The 25,894-nt window shown below is 39.1% G+C and overlaps 2 protein-coding genes across 2 annotated transcripts; one reads left to right on the top strand and one right to left on the bottom strand.

Moving 5' to 3' along the window:
• Positions 1–1,342: 1,342 nt before the first annotated feature.
• Positions 1,343–6,665, bottom strand: LOC124135335 (uncharacterized protein C18orf19 homolog A-like). The gene is made up of 3 exons (XM_046500613.2): positions 6,414–6,665; positions 3,823–4,192; positions 1,343–2,075 (listed from the first exon to the last, which is right to left on the bottom strand). Exons 1-3 carry the CDS (start codon positions 6,517–6,519, stop codon positions 1,742–1,744), a joined length of 810 nt encoding a protein of 269 aa, XP_046356569.2. The 5' UTR covers positions 6,520–6,665; the 3' UTR covers positions 1,343–1,741.
• Positions 6,666–6,891: 226 nt separating this feature from the next.
• LOC124135334 (mRNA cap guanine-N7 methyltransferase-like) lies at positions 6,892–24,331 on the top strand. Its single transcript, XM_046500612.2, has 11 exons — positions 6,892–6,919; positions 8,971–9,017; positions 9,891–10,029; positions 10,843–10,974; positions 13,441–13,565; positions 15,006–15,187; positions 16,172–16,342; positions 17,234–17,348; positions 18,605–18,724; positions 22,035–22,068; positions 22,829–24,331. The coding sequence occupies exons 1-11, from the start codon at positions 6,910–6,912 to the stop codon at positions 22,987–22,989; spliced, it is 1,236 nt and encodes a 411-aa protein (XP_046356568.2). The 5' UTR covers positions 6,892–6,909; the 3' UTR covers positions 22,990–24,331.
• The last annotated feature ends 1,563 nt before the right edge of the window (positions 24,332–25,894 follow it).

The following is a 25,894-nucleotide window of genomic DNA, read 5'->3' as shown; positions in this document are numbered from 1 at the left end:
CCCATTATTTCCCATTATTTCTCATTCCTTTCCCCTTAAAATGCACTGATCACAACTGCCGTCTTAGGAAACCACAATTGTCAAATGACGGCAACAATCTTCAGTCATTATGTCTCTTCTAGCGTGGCATCATTCCGACTTTAATTCAAAATTACAATCGAATGCGTCAACAATGCCGTCCGCATGACGAAAACAATACAGTGGTGCACTGGTGCACACACAACTTTTATGAAGTCTGTTACTTCTAGCCCCATGGGTAACAATCAAAATGACAAATCACTGATTTTCTTACTTTACTGTCATTTGTTGACACGAAGGTGAGATTCTTTTTAACAAATATCATTAGTTTTATATTCAATGTCATCATGTTAACAAACAGGTAAATCTGGTAGGTATTAAATATATATCATGGCTACAATTGACATAAAACAGTTTGTTCAGGGATTATTACCTGTGGCCATGGGTATTATTTATCAATGTTATTAATTTACAGAAAGTACCAATCCTTGTATAAATTATTCCCACTTGCTACAGAAGCTTTTAGAGATCGATTTCATATGAAAAGCAAATCCAAAATATATTTGTGTTAATTCTGTAAAGATATTGGTGATCAATAAAAGGGAAATCGGGATACCTTGTTAACTACTAAGATTATTTATCTGAATATATCACAACAAGAATTAGCAAATTTATGCGACTTTTAAAAGTATATCAATTTATACGACAACATGTCAGATTAATGTGGAAGGAAAGTCTAGAAGAACACTCAGATTCACAACTTTCATGAAACCCATGAGCTTGGGAAGGGTAGTTATTAATGATTTAATCACTCTGATAAATTTGAACACACAACCAATAGATGTTTGCATGGCTACCAGATGCATATCTGCACAGAAAATGTCTAGAGTCAGGAAATACCTACAAACTATATTAACAATTCTGTATACAGTAGAATCTGTCAAAGTCAGACTCTGATTAATCCGGATTTCTGTCTATACTGGACCAATTAATAATCCTGAATTTACTATGTTAATTTATCATCAAGATAAATCTGACTTATCTGAACTTCCATCACTTCAGATTCTGGACTGAAATTGTTGATAAAAGGACCAATTTACCATGTACCGTATTCGACGTAATATGTGCCCCGCTCTAATAAGCGCCCACTGCGATATTTGCTAATATATTTGTTAACAATCCCAATTAGCACCCTTCCGATGATCAATGTACACAATACTTATGTATTCGCGTATAATACGCACTTGTGTGTTATATGCACCCTTAATTATGGGCAATTAAATTCTGGAAAAATATATCTCTCGTATATAAACATTTCAGACTGTCAGCATAAACCACGAAATTTATCTTTCAACCCTGTTTTTTTCCCCCAAAATAACATTCTAATAAGAGCCCCCTATTTCTAATTTTGAGAGCTCCCTGGGCACTTATTACGTCAAATACGGTAATTGACACACCTTGTTCCCCAGTCCCACACAAGCCTGTTTTAGACAGATTCAATTATATCACCATTTTCATTCCATTACTAATTGGCAGCATAAGTAGCAACTCCTTGCATACAAGATAGGTAGTCTTCCAAATAAAAAACAGGCCTCCATGATTGAGACAAAAAGCTGAAAAAGCAGAATTGTAATACAGATATATTTTGGCATTGTGCTGATAATGTGTTTCAGAGAATAAACAATGTTTGTTTTCACCAAGATGATACATTTTTCCATGAATATCACGATTCTTTATCTCGAGATAATTTCCGGTTCCTAATTATAACACTCCGTCTTTCTCTGAAAGTCAACTGACGATCTTTGAATTCCACTTTGCCAGCTTTGTACAGGTTCCTGATCTTTTCGCCTTCTGCGATGGGTTCCATTTTTCCTGACCGACGCATATAGCGTATGGCCATGTTGGTCCCCCCAAGAGTCAATGTGTAGCGGGCGGGTGTGGCCAGCTTATACATCAGGTAGGCCAAGGCCACGAACCCTAGGCCCCCGGCGCGGAAGGGTTTAATCAGAGTCTCGCTCAGTCCCAGTTGTTCCATCAGTGGCACAATGTCTACTCCACTGCAATGAAAGGAATAACACATCACAACAGAAACCCACATTGAGAACGAGTGACTAACTAAGGCCACATTTTTTTATTTTAAATTTTCCGAATTTATTCCAGCTTTTCCACACAAGGTCGGTCGATATAAAAATAAATACCTAAGTCAATTATTTATTTATTGATATGAAAGTCATTCTGCACTGGAGTTAAAACTGCAGCTGGCATCTTGGATCACTGATAGTGTTACTAGTGGGAGACATAACAAAAATAAATATTTTTATGTTGAATTTTTTTCTGGCCTGGTGACATTCAGTGACCCGAGGAGATCCGGGTTAGAATAGGGCTTCAGCAACCCATGATTGCTGTAAAAGGTGACTATGCTTGTTGGAAGAGGCGACCAACGGGGTTGGGTGGTCAGTCTCGCTGACTTGGTTGATGCATGTCATCGTAACCCAGTTGCAGTTCATGATGTCAATCACTGGGTTATCTGGTCCAGACTCAATTATTTTACAGACCGAAGTCATATAGCTGGAATATTGCTGAGTGCAGTGTTAAACAACAAACAAGCAAGCAAGCTAAAAGCAAGGAGAAACAAAACAAAAAATGTGTGGCCTTAGGGGCTTATGCCATACTTGTCAGCAGCATACTGCAAACATATCATCACTGTACAGCTTCCATTGTTTTGATTGTTTGTTTAACCCCACATGTGGGATGTCATACTTCAAACCTAGATATTGATAAAACTTGCCAATCCCACAAACTCTCAGAACAATTGCTACCTTACAGCAGGCCTCTCTCATCTGGTGACATTTAAGATTTGCTTAGTTCTTGATTCTCTCAGTGATTTTGGGGTTATGTTGACATAAATTGTAATTGACTAAAGGGATACAAACATTGAGCAAACATTTTATCATCATCTGTCAATCACCATCATCAACATGGATGAGCAATAGGCCAGGGTCACTTGATACTTTAAGTTGACCTAAAGGGTAGAGTAGAAATTGTATCTAAGTCTCATAAATTAGACTCCTTGGCATTATGGTAATAACACACCCTTTATTTCTGTTATTTGTGAGTGAGTTGGGTTTAACGCCGCTTTTAACAGTATTCCAGTTATATCCCAGCTTAATGTGGGAGGAAATCCCAAGTGATGCATGTCTCAGACGTTTACCACTTTTGTATGGTGCTGACAAACCTAGAAACAAAATCAGGGCGAACCAGGATTCGAAACCCACATTCATAGATTACTGGCGTGCCCTAGGGACGCAACTCTGCACAGCGAATCACGGCGCCTTAGACGACTGGGCCACCCATGCCCCCTCTGTTATTTGTGTGCAGGGCACCACCCATTCCAAAATTGTTGATGACTCAGAAGGCTCTGACCCTCATACTAAGTCACATTTCTTTCTTACATGCTTTACGGATCTGCCGACTGTTGGATTTTATTGAAATGGAAAAATAAATTCTGCATTTGTCCCTATATTTATCAAGCAGATTGCATATTGCATCAAAAAGATACTTTCTGAAAATTACCCACTATTATCAATAATTAATGATAAATAATTAATGTTTAATAAACAAACAAACATGATTTTCATGTAGTAACAAGAGAATGTTGTTTTTTTTATTCCATACTTGTAGTGACTGTGAATTAAAATAAAAATCAGAATTTTTGTTTGGGTTTTTCTTTAGCCTACCAACAGGTATATTCCTGTAAAAATCTGAAGAGTAAGCAAAACATAAGTGAGAGTCGACAGTACACACCTGACTGCAGCCATGTAGAAGGAACCGAACCAGACCACAGAAGTCACACAGTGCACACCTATTAGGATCTTCCCATGCTCTCTATAGGTTTTCTTGAATCGCTGGAACACTGTCAGTGTACTGTCATCTTTTTCCTCACCTACTTTCTGGGTTTTAGTCTCATCTGTTCCTTTCTCATTCGCAACCAACTTGTGACTGGTGCTAAAGTGACTCACACCAACAGGCAGAGTATCTAGGACTGACTGTTTAGAGAAAGGGGAAAACAAGCCTTGACTGTCATGAAGAAGACTTGATTGCAACAATGGCGATGTTGACAAGTTTCTTGACGAAATGAACTGACTGTTCACAGTGCTTGGAAATGCTGCACAAACTGAAAAAGAAAGAATAAGCATCTTTAGATTTCAGCATCGCAACATGTTGTGAGTGCAATCTCTGTCATAGGTCAATTGTCAATTAGACAAGCAACCAGTTTTAATGAGAATACATAAGACTCGAACTTGCAACTTTCAGACTTCTTGACCAACAAGCTACGTCTACACTGTTAATCTGAGTGCAAATTGATCTAAACATGCCTAAATGGCTATGGCGGAAATGAACAGAAATGGGAGAAATGGTGACAAAACACTTGCAAGGTTACGAATATCCATGCTGCCTTGTAGCTTTAGTCAATGGACACTTACGAGTAGCCCTGAAGCCATTTGGCACACTTGAACCATTCCATAATTTACATGTTACCAAGTGGTGTAGTCCTGCACCATGACCGTGGAATATATTTATTTTATGAAAAAAAATAATCTAGAAATGCATACAAAAGCAAGTCTAGCCAGCTCAAGCTAGCTCTGTTCCACTCTGAAATCAGCATAGGGAATTTTTTTTATATTTTTAGAGTCAAGAAGGATATTGTGTAATATAAGATTTCAGAGACTAAATGTTAGTCTACAAGTGGTGAGGAATGACCTGATATGGCGCAAGCTGACAACAGCTACAGGCGTCAGACATTGAATTCACAAGTACGCATGACTGACATGGTACATGTATTTAATAATTCTTTGGAAGGAAACACTGTAAGGATAACGTGAACCATAATTTGGGTTTGGTTTGTTTGTAGTTTAACGCCGCACTAAGCAATATTCCTGCTATATGACGGCAGTCTGTAAATAATCGAGTCTGGATCAGACAATCCAGTGATTGATATCATGAGCATCAAACCAAGTCAGCGAGTCTGACCACTCGATCCCGTTAGTCGCCTCTTACAACAAGCATAGTCGCCTTTTACGGCAAGCATGGGTTGCTGAACTATTCTACCCCAGATCTTCACGGGTCATGAAGATAGGCATGGCTACTGATATCAGAAGGGTGAGTCAGCTTTTGAATAATTTCTGAACAAAATTACCAAGTAAAAGTGGCTTGGTAGGAAGTTGCATGACAGTTTCCTGTTGACAAAATATTTGACATCATACCATTTCATCCTGACACGTTTTAACCCCCTTAGGCCCTCTGCACAGCTCTTTAGTCTTATCCCTTGTTGTCATTACAAACCTAATTGATTGATGCAAAAGATGGCCAACAGTATGCTGTAAACTCTCAATATCGCTGGGTTTATTCAATGACTACCATGAAGATCTGAGTTGGAATAGGTCTTCAACAACCCATGCTTGCTGAAAAAGGCGACTTTGCTTGTTGTAAGAGGCGAGCAACAGGCTTGGGTGGTCAGGCTTGCTGACTTGGTTGATGCATGTTATCGTATTCCAGGTGTGTGGATCATGATATCAATCACTGGATTGTCTGATCCAGACTCGAATATTTACAGACCGCCATTATATAGCTGGAATATTTGCTAACAACACTGCAATTACAACAAACAAATAATTAATGATTAATGTTGCGTGTCGAGCTGATGGATCACTGAGGGGACACACTCTATGACTCCAAGGATCACCGTTGCTATCCTGACATCACAAGGCATTGTTTCGCCAATACATCTTGCAAAAAGTGTTTACATATTCTGTATTGTGACATTTTTGTAAACCTTTTGGTGCTGGAAGAAAGTTAGGTTTGAAAGAAATGAGTTGGTGCTGTGTCAACATTAGACAGGTCCAGTATCGGATCAACATATTAAATGATTGTCGGTAAGTTCCATGTTCATCGTAAAGTAAATCTAAAGATAATGGTATATATCTGCTCTATTTTAGCAACAGGCAATTATTATGCAACAGTCACTGCATGAGCTTATCAATCATGCCTTCTTAAAACAGTCATTGTAAATCAGGAAATTCATGTGTCACCAAATTAGCACTAGTGCCAACCCCTAAGCTCAAATGTGAACCTGTAATTAATGCAAGTAGTATTACATTTGAAATTTGAAAGTTCAGACAAAATCATCATGATGAAATAATGATGGTGATGTTATCATCTGAAAACATGCGTTTCCTGAACACTTGATCATCACTGACATTATAAAACACAAACAGATAGATATAACCAGCTGACAACATCATAAACTAACGGTGAAATTACCTCGTCAAATATACTTGTAGTTACATGGCATAAATCGATCATTTATCTACCACTGAGCCAGTATGAAGACTTACCTCCAACGTCCAAAAGCTTTGGAAGATTGTTCGTAAAACCTGATGAGTAACTTTTGACAATAAACCTCAAGTTTGGCGTGAGAGCTATGCATCGAAATGATGCCATCGTTACTGCGCTGGCATGTGCTACCTTATCGACACTAGACAGATTCTAATCAGGATTGTTTTCCAGGCTAACTTCGACCTCTAGCTCCACATGCCTCATGTCATGCAATCTAAAGGCCACTGGGTCCTGTCTGTAGTGTTTATAACAGCGCAAAGTTTCTTAGGCGTCAGCTAAATAAACCAGTAATACCATAACTCGGTTCTACGGATAATTAACAACATATTGTCATTCGTTTATTAGACTATCATTTGTTATATAACTGTATAATCACGTCATTGGTTTGTCTACTAATGTTAAATAAAGGAAAATACCGATTAAATCCTTCAGTATCAGTCGGTTTTTTAAAAGGTGTGATATACGACAACCGTAATTCATTTAGTTTCCATAAGCATGTCGAGCGGTAAGGAAAACATAGATGTGAAAATTGTTACAGTATTAATGTTTAGAGGTCCTGCCATAAAATTGTTATAGGCATTAATAGGCGAATGGTCCACATGTCAGTAAAAATGTGAGAAACATATTTTACATGCATAGTTTTGCGATGTTTCTAAATTTGATCTATGACCACAAAACTGTTTTAGACAATGACTGGAAAGGATTCCACAAGCAAAACCGGCCTATCGGTATCACTATCAGAACCTCATCTGTACTGAACGCTAATTTAGTTTAACTAACGAACGGTGTAAGCCCCCCGCCAACGTACGTTATTTCACAACCTTTTTCAGGGTTAGAAACTATCAGTTTTTGTCCACTAGTCCTTATAATGATAACATATAACAATACCCTTAAAATGGGCCTATTTCTACTAGTCCTTAGGATACCTTTACTATTGGGCATTTGGTAAGGACTACAGGACTAGTGCCAATTTCTAACGCTGCTTTTTTCTACCAGTATGCTCTAGGCCTAGGTATTAGAACGCCTTTTCCGATGCGATACCTACCGCGATACGCAAAACCGATGTGCAATACGTATTATCAAAACAGGTGCAGAAAAAAATTGTCATCACTAATCATCAGTTATCCAGTATGTGGGTTTTTTCTCTTAGGTTTTTTTTACAGTGAAAGTGGTTACTACTAATACTGCTACTACTAGATCTACTAAGATCCGGGGTAGAATAAGTCTTCAACAACCCATTTTTGCCGTAAAAGGCGACTTTGCTTGTCATTAACAGGCGAGTAACAGGATTGGGTGGTCAGGCTCGCTGACATTGTTGATGCATGTCATTATATTGCAATTGCGCGGATCGATGCTCACGATGTCAATCACTGGAGTGGACAAACTTACAAAGAAGCTTTGATTATCACAACACCTTCTAAATACCATAAGACAACTGGGAAGGAAGTGCAGAAACTGATTAGAAGACATGATGAAGTAAACTGGTTTTGCAAGCTCTGAGACAACACCAAGACAGAATATGGAAACCAACTCCGGTCATATAAGATGTATAAGAAGGATCTATTTCACACTCACACAGAAAATTTCTTGGTCCGCTCAGGTTTATTACCTTTGCGAATGGGGCTGTTGTCCCAAAATTGTGCTTGTACATAGCGTATTCAGTTTTTTCCCCCTCTCTATTGAAGATTGGGAACATTTTATCATAAACTGTCCTATTTATGATGATCAATGACATATTATTTTTAATCATTTTTAAAAATTTATATATTCTATGATAGAACTATGGACAAGAAAACATACCTTTTCAGCATTATAAAATAGACCACTTTCGGTTATGAATATGCATGATAATATCATGTTACCTCATCTACACCATGTACACAGAACATCTATATTTACTAATGCAGGCATCACATACATGAACTCTACTGCTGTGAATAATCTGATATACTGGTGGTAAATTATGATGGTGTAGATATGAGAAGAAAATGAGTTAAAATTTAAGATTTCTAAGAGGTGAGGTGAAATGTGGTTTAACATTGTGTTCAAGATAATTGCACTTATATCACTGTATATACCGATGTGCATGCGTGCGTGTACTTGTACTAGTCTGGACTAATGCCGATTTTTAAAGTGCTAGCCAAATAAGATACCATGCTGCAGTTAAACATGAATACCCCACTCAGACACAGTATACTGACTCCGAGCCAACCCGTCTTTGTTTTAGCCAGTCAATGCCGATCGTCAACAACAAGTACCGTCTTCTAACATCTTTTGGTATGACCCGGCCAGGGATCGAACCCATGACCTTCCTCTTTCCGGGAAGGCTCTCTTGCATCAGACCATGGAAATAGTCAAAGATATCTAAGAAAGAAAATTAGAGATCTTTAATTGTATTCATATTTGTTAGAATGTGCATAGTTGTATTAAAGGTCAAGCAGTTACCTGGTAGATATCATGTTATTGATGTTCATGTTTTCAATGGTGAGTATTCAGGACAATAAACAAATCGGATGTGATAAATATTTAGTGAATGTTTATTTATTTCATTTTCAGATATATCCCAAGAAACTGCTCAAGTTGGTGAAGGTTCATCTCAAAAGGTGATTGAATGAAAATGAATTATATGTCTCATTTCTCAGTTATCATTCCTTCAGAGCTCCAGATAAGCTTTTGGTGTTGTGGGTATTTTACGCATGCATTTTAAAATCATTGGGTATCAGTAATTCTATCTGGGTATTCAAATTTCTGTTACCCACTAGTTTTTACACATGTGGGTATTTAAGTTAAATATTTAACAACACTATTCATCTAGTCTCTGCATACTGGTGTCGTGTGGGTTAGAGAGCTTTATAGGACTCAATAATACCACGATACTTCCACAAGAAAGTGTGATGGCAAATGATCATGATGTAACTGTAATCGTTGAGTTTGGCAAGGTTGACGGAATGCCCGTTTATAATTTCAAAATAAGTTGCTGATTTGCTAATCGAATACGCAGGGTTACTTCACCATATTTTGATGATATGCACAAGTGTTATTTTTGTAGCGTATCTGTAATGTTCGTTGCGTATTTGATACGCTTTGATTTTATTTTACTGCATATTTCTGCATTTCTGATGCGTAATTTACGCAGATACGCAGCCTATCTGTAGCTCTGTTCCTTACAATATATAATCATTACGATCACTCAGTGTTTATCAAGAAATGTTGGATTCATTTGGTGCAAGTGTTTTTTAAACATTTTAAGAAGTACCTATAATGTATACATGTTTTCATGAAGAGTGAAATATGAACTACGATTCAAACCCATGATCATAGGTTTTTGGGATGCCCAAGGGACGCAACTCTGCACAGCCAACTGCAATGTCTTAGACAACTGGGACACCCATGTTCTCATTAATTCTTAAGAATTTAGGAGATGAACATGTTTTCAGTGTAGACTTAAGTGAACTGACCGTTGTTCTTCCCTGTAGGACAAGGATGAGAAGGACTTGACCCACACAGTGGCCAAGCACTACAATGAGCTACAGGAGGCTGGTCTGCAATCGAGAACACAGAGTCGAATCTTTTACTTGAGAAATTTCAACAACTGGACAAAAAGCATACTAATTGGTAAGTTTGTAGTTTTTATTGATAGAATTTTACGTGTCACAGATTGTTAGCTCACCTCAACTGGAAGTTCAAGGTAGATGATGTTGTGGCTCATCATCTGTTATGTCTTTCCATTAGATGTTTTGTGAATTATATAGCTGCTGGGGTGATGGATTGGCTTAATATATATTAAGTGGTAATGACCTCTGGGCATCTTTTTGCTGTCATACAGCCGTCTTTTCCCCCTAAGTACTTTCATGCAGAGGTGTTGTGTTTCTATTTTGAAACTTTTAATTTTTCAGTCTTATCTGAAAATTTAACATGTTCTGTCCTCATCATGCTAATCATCATTGAAACTGTTTTACTGGGGCTGATATGGGGCATGATATGAAAACTGCCATGAAATAACCTCAAAATATCCTCTCCTCTCCCCTCCCCTCCTCTTCCTATCCTATCCTATCCTATCCTATCCTATCCTATCCTATCCTATCCTATCCTATCCTATCCTATCCTATCCTATCCTATCCTATCCTATCCTATCCTATCCTATCCTATCCTATCCTATCCTATCCTATCCTATCCTATCCTATCCTGGGGCGGTTGGGTAGCCTAGTGGTTAAAGCATTCGCTTGTCACGCCGAAGACCCGGGTTAGATTCCCGACATGGGTACAATGTGTGAAGCTCATTTCTGGTGTCCCCCACCGTGATGATGCTGGAATATTGCTAAAAGCGGCATAAAACCATACTCACTCACTCACTATCCTATCCTATCCTATCCTATCCTGTCCTATCCTATCTAGACACTCTATAAAAGAACTGCTTTTCATCAAAAGGTGACACTTTGAAGAGACTGAAGAATGAAAGCCCTCCAAATAAGACTATAAATGTCCTTGACCTTTGCTCAGGCAAGGGAGGTGATCTACTCAAATGGAAAAAGGGAAGAATTGACCGACTGGCATGTGCAGGTAATGGTTTACATTAACATACTCTTCAGTTTACTTTGTCTTGAACAGTGTACTATTTCAGTACAATTTAAAAGGTACCCAATGCTGCAGCAGTAATACCAACCTCTTTGTCTTTTGGTATAATAATGATGATTTTGAGCCTTATGCTGTTATGCTTGTCCTTCCCCAAATTACAATTTTGGTCATATTTTTCACAATTTATTTACATGCGTAAAATATCACGGAAAACAAATTGTTAATGCAACGGTGACGTGAAGCATTCTATCATGTTTACAGTCAGACTGCTGACAAATGAGTACCATGCTTTCAATTCAGATAGTGTGTAACGGTTCTTGATTTGATGAATAAAGTTTATTTCACTCGTCTACATGATGTTCCATACTCTTCATGATGTAACCATGGACGAAACACACTTCATACAGTTTTATGGTTTTGTTACTGATACCCATTTTTGTTGGCCGCATAAAAACACAATCTCATTAAAAACAGATCTTAGTTCTCGCTACCGCTAAACAAAGACCTGAGGACACCCCTTTATGGGTCACGTCAGACCGACCTTGCGCGAACTTTGACCGGCCTAAAGGAATGACTGACAACTAGTGACAAGAAGTCGACATTAGCCAATCAGAGAGCAGTTTTCTCGTGCTTTACGGCACTAATTTCAAATTGGCAACTACACTTCAAAACATATTTTGACAAATTCTCGATTTAAAATTTGAAACCTGATCAAAAGATTGGTTTTGGTTTGGTTTGTTGTTTAACGCCGCACTCAGCAATATTCCAGCTATATGACGGCTGATAAACCGAACATTCTGGAATGGCTAATAGATGGACTAGATTGTAAAGATTAAGTCATTAAGCACGTAACTATCGTTTCGGAAGACCCCCTCTTTAAGTTTTCGAGGTTGCATGATCAGAAATCACATTCCGACTGTCACTTTCATGATCTGGGAGCGAGAACTAAGATCTAATTTTAATGAGATTGCATAAAAAAATTGTAAGGATTCATGAGTACCACATATCATACAGTTCCACTTGACAAGTTGAATGGGTATCGCAGTCGCAGAGTCCTGACACATGGAACCTCATTGCACCGTTTATTTTTCATCACATGTGCTCTCATTTTTACTTCCATTAAAGGGACATAACTTTTCCTTGCATACCGCTAATAATAAAATATGAATTGCAATATCATAACACTAAAATATAACTCAGACATTAGATCTCCCAACATTACATATAAGCATATAAATAACTCAGTGATACAAGGTGTCTGAGTGGTTGATATGTTAAGACACACTCAGGTCATTTTATCGATTGATCTTCGTGGCGAAGACAGGGAACAACTTGTCCTGTTGACATAACCCTCTTTTACATGAAATTGCTCTTTTTTGTACCCCTCGGACTACGCCAAAGACTGCTTTAGGGTAGGCATCTTTAAATGGGGTTCTGTTCATTTTGTAACACATGTATGATGTATGACTAATATATCTTGTATTCAAATGTGGCCAAGTGAAAAAGTTAAGGTACAAACTACTAGTTAAGCAAGGTGTCGAAGGTAGCCGTATTCAGTCTGTAATATGAGCAAGGGATGACTTGGATTAATTACGACTGCTTTCAGGCTTCAAAGTTTAAATTTTTACTCAGTAGCTTTATGGCTACAAGCATTTTTTTCCAGGTAGCCAGTGGTAAAATCAAGAAGTCAAGCCAATATTGTAGGTACCCAAAAGCATTTGAAATCATCTTTTATCAAATAACTATCATAATTAGTACAAGTCATAGCACTAGTCTTGAAGCCGTCATATACAGTCTAGTTAATCCGACACTCGTTAATTCGACACTAATGATGGGAACTGATTAAATCAGTGCTATTTAGACCTGTTAATCTGACAGTCTCGCACTCCGACTCCGACAGAGCTAATTTGCAACGAATACTCGTTAATCCGACATAATTATATGCAACCATCGATGTCGGATTAACGGGACTTGACTATAGATGGAATATTGCTGAGTGCAGCATTAAAGAACAAACCAACCAACTTGTCTTGAAATTGTATATTAGTGGAAACTGTACTTGATATTTGTTATTTGTGACTCAAACAATGATGCAATTTAGGCTACTAGATTATTTAGGTATATCCTTGCTTATCCAATGAGCATTGTCAACTGAAATAAAATAGTAATTGCATTAATATTTATGTATTTCTGTTCCTTGTTGACTTTAGATGGACTTATACGCAAGTACAATTATTGGCAGACATGTTTTCCACAATCAGCTGTTATGTTTTTGTGTCTTCAAATGTAAAGCAATAGAATTTAGTCGCCACAAGATATTTTCAAGGTAGTCATTTGGCTACCCCTGAGTTTTAGACAGTAAACAAATTAAAATTTAGGTCGAATTGGCGACCTCATCAGTCGCAATTTTGAAGCCTGGCTTTGTACAGTAGTCTTCAAATTTGTTGCCAGATATTGCGGCGACGTCTGTGGAACAGTGTGAATCTCGCTACCAGGAGATGATTGACAGGAACAATCGAGACCGATACCCACAGAAGATATTCCAGGCTGAGTTTATTGCTGCAGATTGTACCAAGGTACATGTGACGTCTACTCCAAATTCTTACACCTGGGGCTTGTACTGCAGAATAGCTCCCTAATACTCCATCCTGGTCTTGGGTGTGTCTGAAAGGGCAACCACGGATACAGTTAATGTACTGGGAAAGAGGGAGTGGTAGACTTAACGTACAACATGATAGATGAATGGAAAAAGGTTGTAAAATAGTTGGTTTTTGTATTGGGAGTCATCTGGTTCTTACTACTTTTGAGCCCTGGGGATGCCCAATTATAATGAGGGGTGGAAGATAGAAGTTGGGGTGGTGGGGGTAGGGGACATGAAAATAGAGCTTCAAGGTCACAACTATACCAACAGCAGATAAAAAATACTTATATTTTGTGAAGGCTTTCGCTTTAAGGGGACTTTTCTTGCTTTAAAGCGAAACTTAATTTACTGTTAAATGGACAGTAAACATGCATGCAAGTTTGCATGGCCTTAATTAACATGGCTGTAAATATATTTTTGCATCCCATGGGATCCAGTAAAACCCTGAGTGTTTTAATGTTTTGTAAGCGTAAAAAAAGATGTTACAGGAGAAGATCCAGGGTAGAATAGGTCTTCAACAACCCATGCTTGCCGTCAAAGGCAGCTATGCTTGTCGTAAGAGGTGCCTAACAGGATCGGGTGGTCAGGCTCGCTGACTGGATTGAAGCGTGTCATCGATTCCAATTGCATGGATCGATGTTCTTATCAATCACTGGATTGTCTGGTCCAGACGTGATTATTTTACAGACCGCCGTCATATAGCTGGAATATTGCTGAGTGTGGCTTTAAACAACAAACAAACCAAACCAACCATGTGAAGGGGATATGATGGCCCCATTGATGTCCACATTGACTGCCCTGCATATAACATTCAGATGGTGAATAGACACAAACTGATTTTAGCTTCAAACTGTTGTGGATTGTTAATGTTGTATAGCTTTGTGCAAGTGGGCACAGGTTTGTCATATCCGAGTCACTGACGCTCACACTATCGATCACTGTTTTGCTCTTTCGGGAGAAATACTAATGTCATCAATATTAATTTCCAAAGACAAATAAGCAAGGTATTATTGTAACAAATGCAGGGATTTAACTGGAACTACTAAGAGGCCTTTTTACTGTCCCCAGTCTGCAGCTGTTGTCAGTAAAAATTCCCAAAGTTCCTGTTCCAAGTAATACAGCTATAACTAATGTGATGGCTGGTCGAGGTGACTTAAATTCCACTGATAATAGGCAAAAAAAAGAGAAAAAGAGTCCAATGTTACAATGAAATATAAAAATACCTCTGAAGTAACTACTTTTAAAAATCCCAATTTGGTACAAAATATTTGTTCCCAATTTGCCTGCCAAGTCTGCTTAGTTTGGAATTCTAGATAAATCTCTGAAATGTAGGAACCACATATTCACTCTTGTTTCCATGACAACTGACGTTTAGGTACGGCTACGGGACCGCTACAAGGACCCGTCTATCTTGTTTGATGTGGTGAGCTGTCAGTTCTCATTCCACTATTGCTTCGAGAGTCTGCCGCAGGTGGAGATGATGCTCCAGAATGCCTGCGAGTGTCTCCGTCCAGGAGGATACTTCATTGGAACCACGCCCAACTCATTTGAATTGATGTGAGTGCGGCATTGTATGAGAGGTTATAGATTCAGGGCCCCATTCCTCAAAGGGATCGTAGCGCTACGACAGTTGAAAGTCTATGTTAAAGTATGAGAGTTCAATCACTTCATTGCTATGATCGCTTTCTGGAATGGACACCTGTTGTGTAGACTAACACAAACTGTAATTTACCTGGGAGAATTGTAAATGTTTTATTTTAGAGAGGACTGTTATTTATAAGTAGCAAGCCCTTACTAGGTCTCCGTGTTAAATTCTTCTAAAAGTGCTGACATATAACATGATAAGCCCCCAGTTTAAGCGGTCATGTTTATTAACCATTCCACATTCACATGTCTTTACATGAATTTATCTAGACCTGTTTAGAGGCCTGCTTTCAGGCCCAAGTTTGTAGAAGTGGAAAATTCCCAAATTGGAATAAAACATTTCCCAATTCAAACTGGTTATGGCTTTGTAGAGGTGTTATTATTTCACTGATAACAGGACCAATATAGCTTTAACATTATTGCATTGAATGCAGTGTTAAAATCCAGTGTTAGACTACCTCTGAATTTAGGACAATTATATTGGACCATGGGTACTTGACCAGTGAAGATCCGGGGTAGAACAGGTCTTCAGCAACCCATGCTTGCTCTAAGAGGCAACTATGCTTGTCGTAAAAGGCGACTAACGGGATTGGGTGGTCACGCTCGCTGACTTGGTTGATGCAGGTCACGATCCCAATTGTGTGGATCGATGCTCATGATATCAATCACTGGATTGTCTGGTCCAGACTCGATTATTTACAGACCGCTGCCATATAGCTGGAATATTGCTGAGTGCGGCGTAAAACAACAAACAAACCAAACCAAACTTAGTTTGGGATCCTAGATCAGTCCCTGGAATGAGAATCCCACATAACAAACTTCCCTCATATCTTCTCTGTCACTTGGGGAAAAGCTAAACAACACTTAATTTAAGAGAGACCTATATCTGTGTTCCAGTCGGAGATTGAAGGACTCCCCTGACAAGTCATTTGGTAACGAGGTCTACCGAGTGACGTTTGAGTCGGACAGCAAGGAGTCCTTCCCACTGTTTGGGGCCAAGTATGACTTCCATCTGGAGGGGGTCGTGGACTGTCCGGAGTTCCTGGTGTACTTCCCAGTCTTAGAGAAGTGAGTGGAGAATGACATATCTACAATTCAACTCTGCTTATTAGGACGTTGTACCAATGCATTTTAAGCTGAAGGAATTCCAGACACACCAAGGATTTCACTCTTTTATCCATGCATGCTTGTTTACTTTGTGTTAACTCCCCTACCTGCCACATCACCGAGTTCAAAATTAACATTATTCCGCTAGTCTGAGTAAAATTCAGGAAGGACGAGTTTTGTTTGTTTGTGGACTACCAGTTTTACCATTAGGGAGATGGCAACTCTGTATTCGGACTACTGAAAATTAATGTCCCTGCTATTATCAACTATTTTCATCAAATTTTTAAAATATTTAGTTATCCCAATGTTATTTTGACAACAAACATGTTGACTCATGTTTTTCATTCCTTTTAATAAGTTCAGGATTGATCATTTGATGGGTGGGATATGATTTTTATTAAAACAATGACCCAGCACATTTTTTTTATATATTTTTTAAAATCCCAGCCCCTCCCATTATATCTAATGGTCAGTGCCTTAGCACCAAACTCAAAGGTATTGGGATGAGGTATAAGCAAAACGTTACATTCATTATGATTGTAGGCTGTCGAACAAGCGAGCAGTTAATTAAATATAATTGACACAGAAAGTGTGTATCAGTGTCGCCCAAGGCATTGTTTACAAGGTGTAGACCTAGATTGTAAGAACCGACACCAGGGCCCACTTGCACAAAGCGATCTTAGCCCTAAGACTATCGTAAGCCCATGTTAAAGTATGGGAGTTATGATCATCTTAGCGCTAAGATCGCTTTGTGCAAGTGGGCCCAGGTCCTGGATCATAGTAGCCCTTCTCTAATGTTTTGTGTTATCACTCTCTGCAGCTCTCTCATCTGCTTCGTACATCATGTTTCAGAATGGCTGAGAAGTATGGTATGCAACTCATTGCAAGAAAACCTTTTGCCGATTACTTTGAAGAAAATAAAGATGGGGAGGGCCGGTCCCTCCTGGGGAAGATGCAGGCACTTGAGGTAAGGACATGTCTCTGTTCCATCACAAACATAAACACATTGCACTGGAGGGGGTAGTGAGAAATAAACCCAAATCAGAATACTTGTGCATATCGTGTCAGCCTTGATCATCCAGGGTATTATATCTCCATTCTATTGGTATACATTCCCTCTACCCACCTGCCACTATTTGAACCCCGGTTCCCCCGATTATGTTTCTAGGTTTGTCAGCTCCATACCCGTGCTCGTGGGTTTCACCGTAGTGGTAAACATCTAAGACCTGCATCATTTCGGGCTTTCCTCCCACATTAAGCTGACACACCGTGATATAACTGGAATACTGTTAAAAGCGGCATTAAACCCAACTCTCTCTCTCACTCGCTCGCTCGCTTGCTTGCCACTTGTTTTGGCGGTGACATTACTTCATCCATTGCTCCTAAGTTCTCTTGTTTTATGGGGCAGTCGGGTAGCCTAGTGGTTAAAGCGTTCCCTCGTCATGATTCCCGACATGGGTGCAATGTGCGAAGACCATTTCTGGTGTCCCCCGCCATGATATTGCTGGAATATTGCTAAAAGCGGCGTAAAACCATACTCAGTCAGTCAGTCAGTCTCTTGTTTTATAATATTTGAGTAATTTGATGAGACAGCGATTTTCAGCATTATGCTATTTAATGGCTCAAAATGAAGCAATGGTAGTGAATGGGTCTAGGGTATTAATTCATAATAATAGAATGGACACAAAATACACTGGATAATGGAGGATGATTGCACCTCATCCCATCATTGTTTAAGCTGTTCCTACCATGAAACACCCATGCAAAATAACTCTTTGATTGGCATTCTAGAAGTTGGTTAGTAAATAAGAAAATTAATATTGCTCCAGTTTGACAATGGTGTAATAATGTACATTAAAACGTCACTAAATTCACTAAACATTCTAAACCAGAACTTGTTATCCATTAGTTCGTATGTTTTCTTACCCATGCAAAATGAACTATATTTTTGTAGTGATTTGCCCTATCATTTGACAAAGATTTACCACCATTGATCATTGCTGTACATCTCTATGTGGATCTTCTCCTGAACTATTTTCAGTGGGTAGTGTATTTATCATAATAGAATGGTCACTAAATATACTGGATAATCGAGGATGACCACAACCCAATTCAAACTGTGTGAACCTATCCCCACCTGGGTCACCATGTCGAGCTTATCCTGAACTATTTGTGGGGATCAGAGGTTGTTTATTGTACCATTGAACTTTCTCCTTACGGTAGGCCTACCCAGCAGACCAGGGCACAGATCTTGTTAGCTCAGTTGCAGACAACTACAAGCATGCTGTGAGTTTCCTGGAGGCAAGCGATGACTCCGGAGACCGAGGTCGCAAACCAAAAGTGGTATGTGTCCTGCTTTATTTGGTTTTATCAGTATGTTGACCAGACACGTGTGAATCTGTGAATCAAAACAGCTACTGTAGTCCAGGCTGTGTCCTGTGTTTAAGTTGCACATTTGCCTGAATCTTTGGATTGTCAGAACTATTCCCATGCTCGAAGGTTAATCAATAACACTCACTTTTGGGTAAAGGGGATGCATTTTGTGATTTGGCCATTTGTGTTTAGTTATCATGTTAGATAAGACCGCCTCCGTGGTCTAGTGGTAGAGCGTCCGCCCAGAGAGTGGAAGGTCTGGGGTTTGATCCCCGGCCGCATCATACCAAAAGACTTTAAAAGATTGATACCCTGTCTGGCACTCGGCATTAAGCGGCTAAAACAAGGACTGGTCAGCTCGGAGTCAGTAGACTGTGTCTGAGTGGGGTACTCATGTTTAACTGAGGCATGGTATCTCAGTGGGCTAGCACTCACTATAAATCGGCATCAGTCCTGACTAGTAAAAGCACTTTATATAAGTGCAATAATCTTAGACTCTACGTTAAACCCCATTTCACCTCACCTCAGCTCGTGTTAGATATATTCCTGAAATGAACATTTACTTTTAATATACCTGCTCTTGTATTATATTTCTGAATGTGTTGGTCACAGCCGTCATATCAGTAATATAGATGTACAACATACGCATCAGTCACATACGGACTGTTTTCCTAATTGTTAGGGCTGCAACGATACACCTAGGTCACGATACGATACGTATCTCGATACTTACATCATGATTCGATACGTATCTCGATACGATACGATACACATAGTGACAAGAGAAGACAAGAGATAAATGAATTAAATGAAAGTTAAAGAATGTTCATGAGTCATAAAATATATACTGTAATGAGTATTTTAACTTAATGAATCATCTGCTATTTCCATGTAATGACTAGCAAACACAAAACTAACAGTTCTACATATTTGTGAGTTGTGACTAGATGGTAGATTCTAGGAGTAAATACTAAATACTAAATGTCCCAGTGTCCAGTAACTAATGATTTGCCATTTTCATGTATAAAGGCAAAAAAACAATTAAAAATAATTATAGCAACAGCCTTGTTATACACCGTTTGAAAGGTCTAATCCTAGTGTTTATAAGTTATGTTTATCACATTATTTAAATAATGCATTGACAACTGAATTAAGTTCGTTGTAAATAAAAAACGTCCAGATTAAGGACCAAGGAAGCAAAAATTTGACGATTGGGGGCATATGTAAGATTTCAAAAGATCTACTTATTTATTTTTTATTTTGATTGATTACGTAGATCTAATTGGAAAATTATTTTAAAAAGAATTATGAATAGCATCTCTTTTCACTCATTTCAAGATAACAGCGGCTGTCCGCTCAGTAACATGAAGAAATACCTCCGTTTACGAATGCTTCGTATGAATAACACGTTTGTCGGTGTCTGACATATGACACATCGCTAGAAAGGTTGTTTTTTCATCTACACGCTCGTAGCATTGCCTTGAGTCTTTTCGTAGCTTAACATAAGATTTCATTGGATAAAAAATGGTTTCTAATGACGCTTTCTTGCCGAAATCTGCTATAAGGTTCATGATTGGTCAAATTTGAGCACGTGACCTGAGGCAGGCAATCAAATTACAAATCCTCGTGTACGATGAATTTCAGATTTTTACAAAATATTTTGGTTAAATCGTGTTATTCTGAACGTTTTAAGCAGGAAATCGCGATCTATATGTAAAATATGGAGCTTCGTGGATGTATCATGCTAGGTTGCAAGCTATGACAAAGACTTTTCCTGCATACTATTTTGACGTGACTAAGGCTTGGCTGGTTAACCGGCCTACGGTGCCTGGGGACTCGATGCTTCTTTAAACACATTTAAAACGTATCTGTGATAAAAGTTTATTTACAAAAAAAGACGTACGTATAGATCTATACGTCTTTGAATAAACGTATCGTGAAAAATCGAGATACAGCACCTCACAAATCGCACACCGTATCGTATGGAGTGTATCGCGATGCATCGGTGTCCCGGGATATCGTTTCAGCCCTACTAATTGTAATTCATTCATAAGTTTCTTGTTTTACAGTCGAATTGCACCTTCATCTGAGTCGAAACTTTATGGTGTTGGAACGTTCAATAACTTCTCTGATCTCATGTAGTTTTCATTATCATCATCTAGGGCTGGGACGGGTCCAAATTTACTACCTGGTTACCCACCCTCCTATTACCCGACCCTACCCAGGTACCCACTGTAGGTTTTAAATTTAAGAGATACAAAATGTCTGATTGGGAATTATTTTACCACAGCACTTGCAAAACGTATTCAGATACATATTTTAAACGACCTGGTCATGCATACACTGAAGTTGACTTAAGTTATAGCATTATTCAACCATATGAAAAGTCAGAAGGAATGGGTGCATAGTCAGAAAGAAATGAGAACATTTTTTACTTGTAGTGTAACCATAGAGATCTAGATCATTTATGCCATTAAACAATATATCACGTGACTAACCAGGGGTCTGGGGAGTCCTGTGGGTACCCGGTTCCTACTCAGTACCCGGGTACCCGAGGTTACCCATCCCAGCCCTATCATCATCGCTTTGATAATCCACAGATAGGACTGAAACGTTTTTGTGGAGGGTCACACTAAGGATGAGTAAGCCGGATGATGTCACTCATGACTCATGACCGTTGATTTGTGTATAAATGTGCCATGAGAATGGACAAAATATGCATCAATTTGATGATAAAATGGTGCGAATTTAGGGTGAGTAGGAAACAGATTACTGCATTCATACCAGTTACCATATTCGACGTAATAAGTGCTCCGCTCTAATAAGAGCCCACAGCGATATTTGCTAATATATTGGCTAGTGAACAATCCCAATTAGCACCCCTTCCCATTGATCAATGTACACAAGACTTATTTATTCGCGTATAATACGCACTCGTGTGTTATATTCACTCTTAATTATGGGCAATTAAATTCTGGAAAAATATATCTGTCGTATCTAAACATTTCAGGCTGTCAGCACAAACCACAAAATTTATCCTTTAACTCTGTTTTTTTTTCACCAAAATAATATTCTAATAAGAGCCCCCTATTTCTAATTTTGAGAGCGCCCTGGGCGCTTATTAGGTCAAATACGGTATATACACTGCATGTCAGCCATATATTTTCATGGGTGATGGAGCTGAATAGTGTATAGAAACCCGTGAAGTATGGACAATGGTGACTATGGCACACTATGCTTCACCATGACAACACAGTAAAGATGAAGTGTTCTGTTGCAGGGTACTCTGTCTCAAGATGAGTGGGACGCAGCAAGTAAGTTGAATGTTTATGCAATTATGGATTGCCAATGATGCCGTGGACATGACTTGTATGAATGTCCACTTTTATTGGTTGCCGTGGAGCTGAAAAGAAACAGATGCAATGTGGTGACCTTATTTACACCAAACTGCCACATTCGTTACACAATGTGATTCACGAAAAACTTCAGATTAGAAATCTCCCTGCTGATTAGAAAGTTCATCTGAAGTGACCTCCAAGTGACTTCCGATGGAACGTTTGTCAGGTCTTGGCGAAAAAGTATCCAATGAGCATGGAGATTTCTAATTTCTTGATATGATCAAAATAAGCATTCAGAGAAGAATATCTGGTTTCTGTGTCTTGAAAAGGAGCTGCTCTGTTATGGATATTCACCTCCCTGTCATTTCTGAGCATCATGGCATCTACACCAAAAAGGGAGGGACATGTTGTCATTTTTTGTTTTGTTTTTCTGTTGTTCTGTGTGACTCAGACAGGCGGTAAAGAAAATAAGCTCAATCGCTTCAGAATCCTGGCATCTGATTAGCTGAAAAACATATGCATCAAATATTTTGATTGGATCATCAAAGTTTGCTTTAAGACAATAGAACTTTACTGATCGGAAGATCTATTATGTATACATAGGGACATCATGATTTTTTAGCCTGAAATTTGTTAATTTGTTAATTTGGACAAATTCACTGGGAATTGTACTACAATATAACAAGAGTTTGACAAAACAACATGTGGTATAGACATCAATATGTGTTGGTTTCAGCAATATACTGCGCCTTCATCTTCAAGAAGCTGGATAAGGAGGATGGGGGTGACCAGGCAGCCACACCCGAGCCCCGCCAGGCCCCCAAGAGAAAGCTGGAGGAAGGACAGGAGGTGCTTGAAGATGAATCTCAACTCAAAACCCAGAAGGTCAACGAATGACAGCCTGTGCTGGAGACTGTGGTGTAAATTCCGAGATGAACAGTGGGATAACATCAGGTCCTGGGACTCCATCTGCCCAACTGTATCATGGGAAAGCCAGTGCCCATGACGCCAGGATCTACCATGCGAGCCTCCTCGTAACCATGGTGCTGCACCTTCGGCAATGAACTTTGACATCTTGAGATAACCTAATGGAAGTTGGAGCTTCTTGATATTTACAGAAGCAAAAGAAACTTGATATTGTTGTTGATAGTATTGTATTCACTGAAGACTTCTGAGGTATCACTGAAAGTCAATTAACCGGTGATGTGGTGTATGAGGTGTTTGTTGGTATATCTTTATATGTGCTCCATGTATGGTGAGTGAGAAAAATGTTGGAATAATTGTAAGATGTAAGATGATGCCTACGTTGGGTCAGTCTCAGTTATTTATACCCGTAATACCAGTGTCTCTTGTTACACTTAACAATTAAACCGATCTCATTTCAATTAAATCTTTTCGTCTGATACAATGTCTCTGTGCCTCCTCATCTGATCTTCACACAGAGAACTAATGTATCAGAGTAGTAGATCTGATTGCAATGAAATAATCAAACAACTGTCAAAACAATATAAGCTGAACAAAAATATCAAAACAGTTGTGATATTGATCCCCAGGATTTTCAGAACACACCAATGACAATTTCATTTTCTTGGAACAAGAGACATTCCATTCCACTGATGATTTACTGGCTTCTAAAGTTCTGTATCTAGATCACAGATGTAACTCTGCAGTTGTGTCCATCGTCAGCTAATTTCAACCAATGCCGTAATATTTCTGCTCCAAGCGCCATTAAACCAATATGTATTTCGGTCATTCATCATCTTCCATAAACCAGTCACATTTTCATATGTGAATCTAGAACCGCTTTAATATTTTTTCCGATTAAGAGTTTTTTGGGTTTCCATGGCAACCATGTTGAAATCTATTCGGGAAGTTTTCTGTTTGGTGTGTAGCTACCAGGAAGAGTAGCCTAAGCATAACATGTTCTGACTGATTACTGACCTGAAGGTGCTGGTCTGTTGTCATTTTGTGTAAATATATTTGCAGATAGTTGACCTTCGTAAAAATCCATACCAGGTGCAATACAGTGAATTGAACTAATCAGAACATGACAGTCTTTGGTTCCATGAATGAACAAACACACAACACGTCAGAATAGGAACTTCAAACTAAAACAATCCTGTAAATTAACAGCAGAATCCTATATTCCATTAGCTTCACCAGTGTTACATAACATTTTCTTTAGACCAAACATTTCAAAATGTCTCACATTATGAATTATGAAATAAATTGTATTGTAAAAATGTTATTTGTTGTTTTTTATCATTCCAATCTACATGTGATGTCTTGTTGGTACATGTTTTACCTACAAGTTGGAGTACAACAGCATTACCTCTAAAGCCTGTTCTGATTTTCCAGCCTTGTATGGTTCGTACTATTCGCTTGATTGGCCACAGGGTGAGACAGCACCTAGTTATATCGTGTGACGTAGTGTAACACTGTACCCCTGTGTCTATATCCTGGCTGACATAGTGTAACACTGCACCCCAGTGTCTATATCCTGGCTGACATAGTGTAACACTGTACCCCAGTGTCTATATCCTGGCTGGCATAGTGTAACACTGCACCCCAGTGTCTATATCCTGGCTGACATAGTGTAACACTGTACCCCAGTGTCTATATCCTGGCTGACATAGTGTAACACTTTACCCCAGTGTCTATATCCTGGCTGACATACTGTAACACTGTACCCATGTGTCTATATCCTGGCTGACAGTGTAACACTGTATCCCAGTGTCTATATCCTGGCTGACATAGTGTAACATTGGACCCCATTGTCAATTGCCTGGCTGACATAGTGTAACACTTTACCCCAGTGTCTATATCCTGGCTGACATAGTGTAACACTGGACCCCATTGTCAATTGCCTGGCTGACATAGTGTAACACTTTACCCCAGTGTCTATATCCTGGCTGACATACTGTAACACTTTACCCCAGTGTCTATATCCTGGCTGACATACTGAAACACTTTACCCCAGTGTCTATATCCTGGCTGACATACTGTAACACTTTACCCCAGTGTCTATATCCTGGCTGACATAGTGTAACACTTTACCCCAGTGTCTATATCCTGGCTGACATAGTGTAACACTTTACCCCAGTGTCTATATCCTGGATGACATACTGTAACACTGTACCCAAGTGTCTATATCCTGGCTGACATAGTGTAACACTGTACCCCAGTGTCTATATCCTGGCTGACATACTGTAACACTTTACCCCAGTGTCTATATCCTGGCTGACATACTGTAACACTTTACCCCAGTGTCTATATCCTGGCTGACATACTGTAACACTTTACCCCAGTGTCTATATCCTGGCTGACATAGTGTAACACTTTACCCCAGTGTCTATATCCTGGCTGGCATACTGTAACACTTTACCCCAGTGTCTATATCCTGGCTGACATAGTGTAACACTTTACCCCAGTGTCTATATCCTGGCTGACATACTGTAACACTGTACCCAAGTGTCTATATCCTGGCTGACATAGTGTAACACTGTACCCCAGTGTCTATATCCTGGCTGACATACTGTAACACTTTACCCCAGTGTCTATATCCTGGCTGGCATAGTGTAACACTGTACCCATGTGTCTATATCCTGGCTGACATAGTGTAACACTTTACCCCAGTGTCTATATCCTGGCTGACATACTGTAACACTGTACCCAAGTGTCTATATCCTGGCTGACATACTGTAACACTGTACCCAAGTGTCTATATCCTGGCTGACATACTGTAACACTTTACCCCAGTGTCTATATCCTGGCTGACATAGTGTAACACTGTACCCCAGTG

This window comes from Haliotis rufescens, unplaced genomic scaffold, assembly GCF_023055435.1.
Source record: "Haliotis rufescens isolate VD_foot unplaced genomic scaffold, xgHalRufe1.0.p SCAF_19, whole genome shotgun sequence".
In the NCBI taxonomy this organism is placed as follows: Eukaryota; Metazoa; Mollusca; class Gastropoda; order Lepetellida; family Haliotidae; genus Haliotis; species Haliotis rufescens.
The sequence above is the reverse complement of the archived record's forward strand: the minus strand, read 5'-3'. Positions and strand labels throughout refer to the sequence as shown.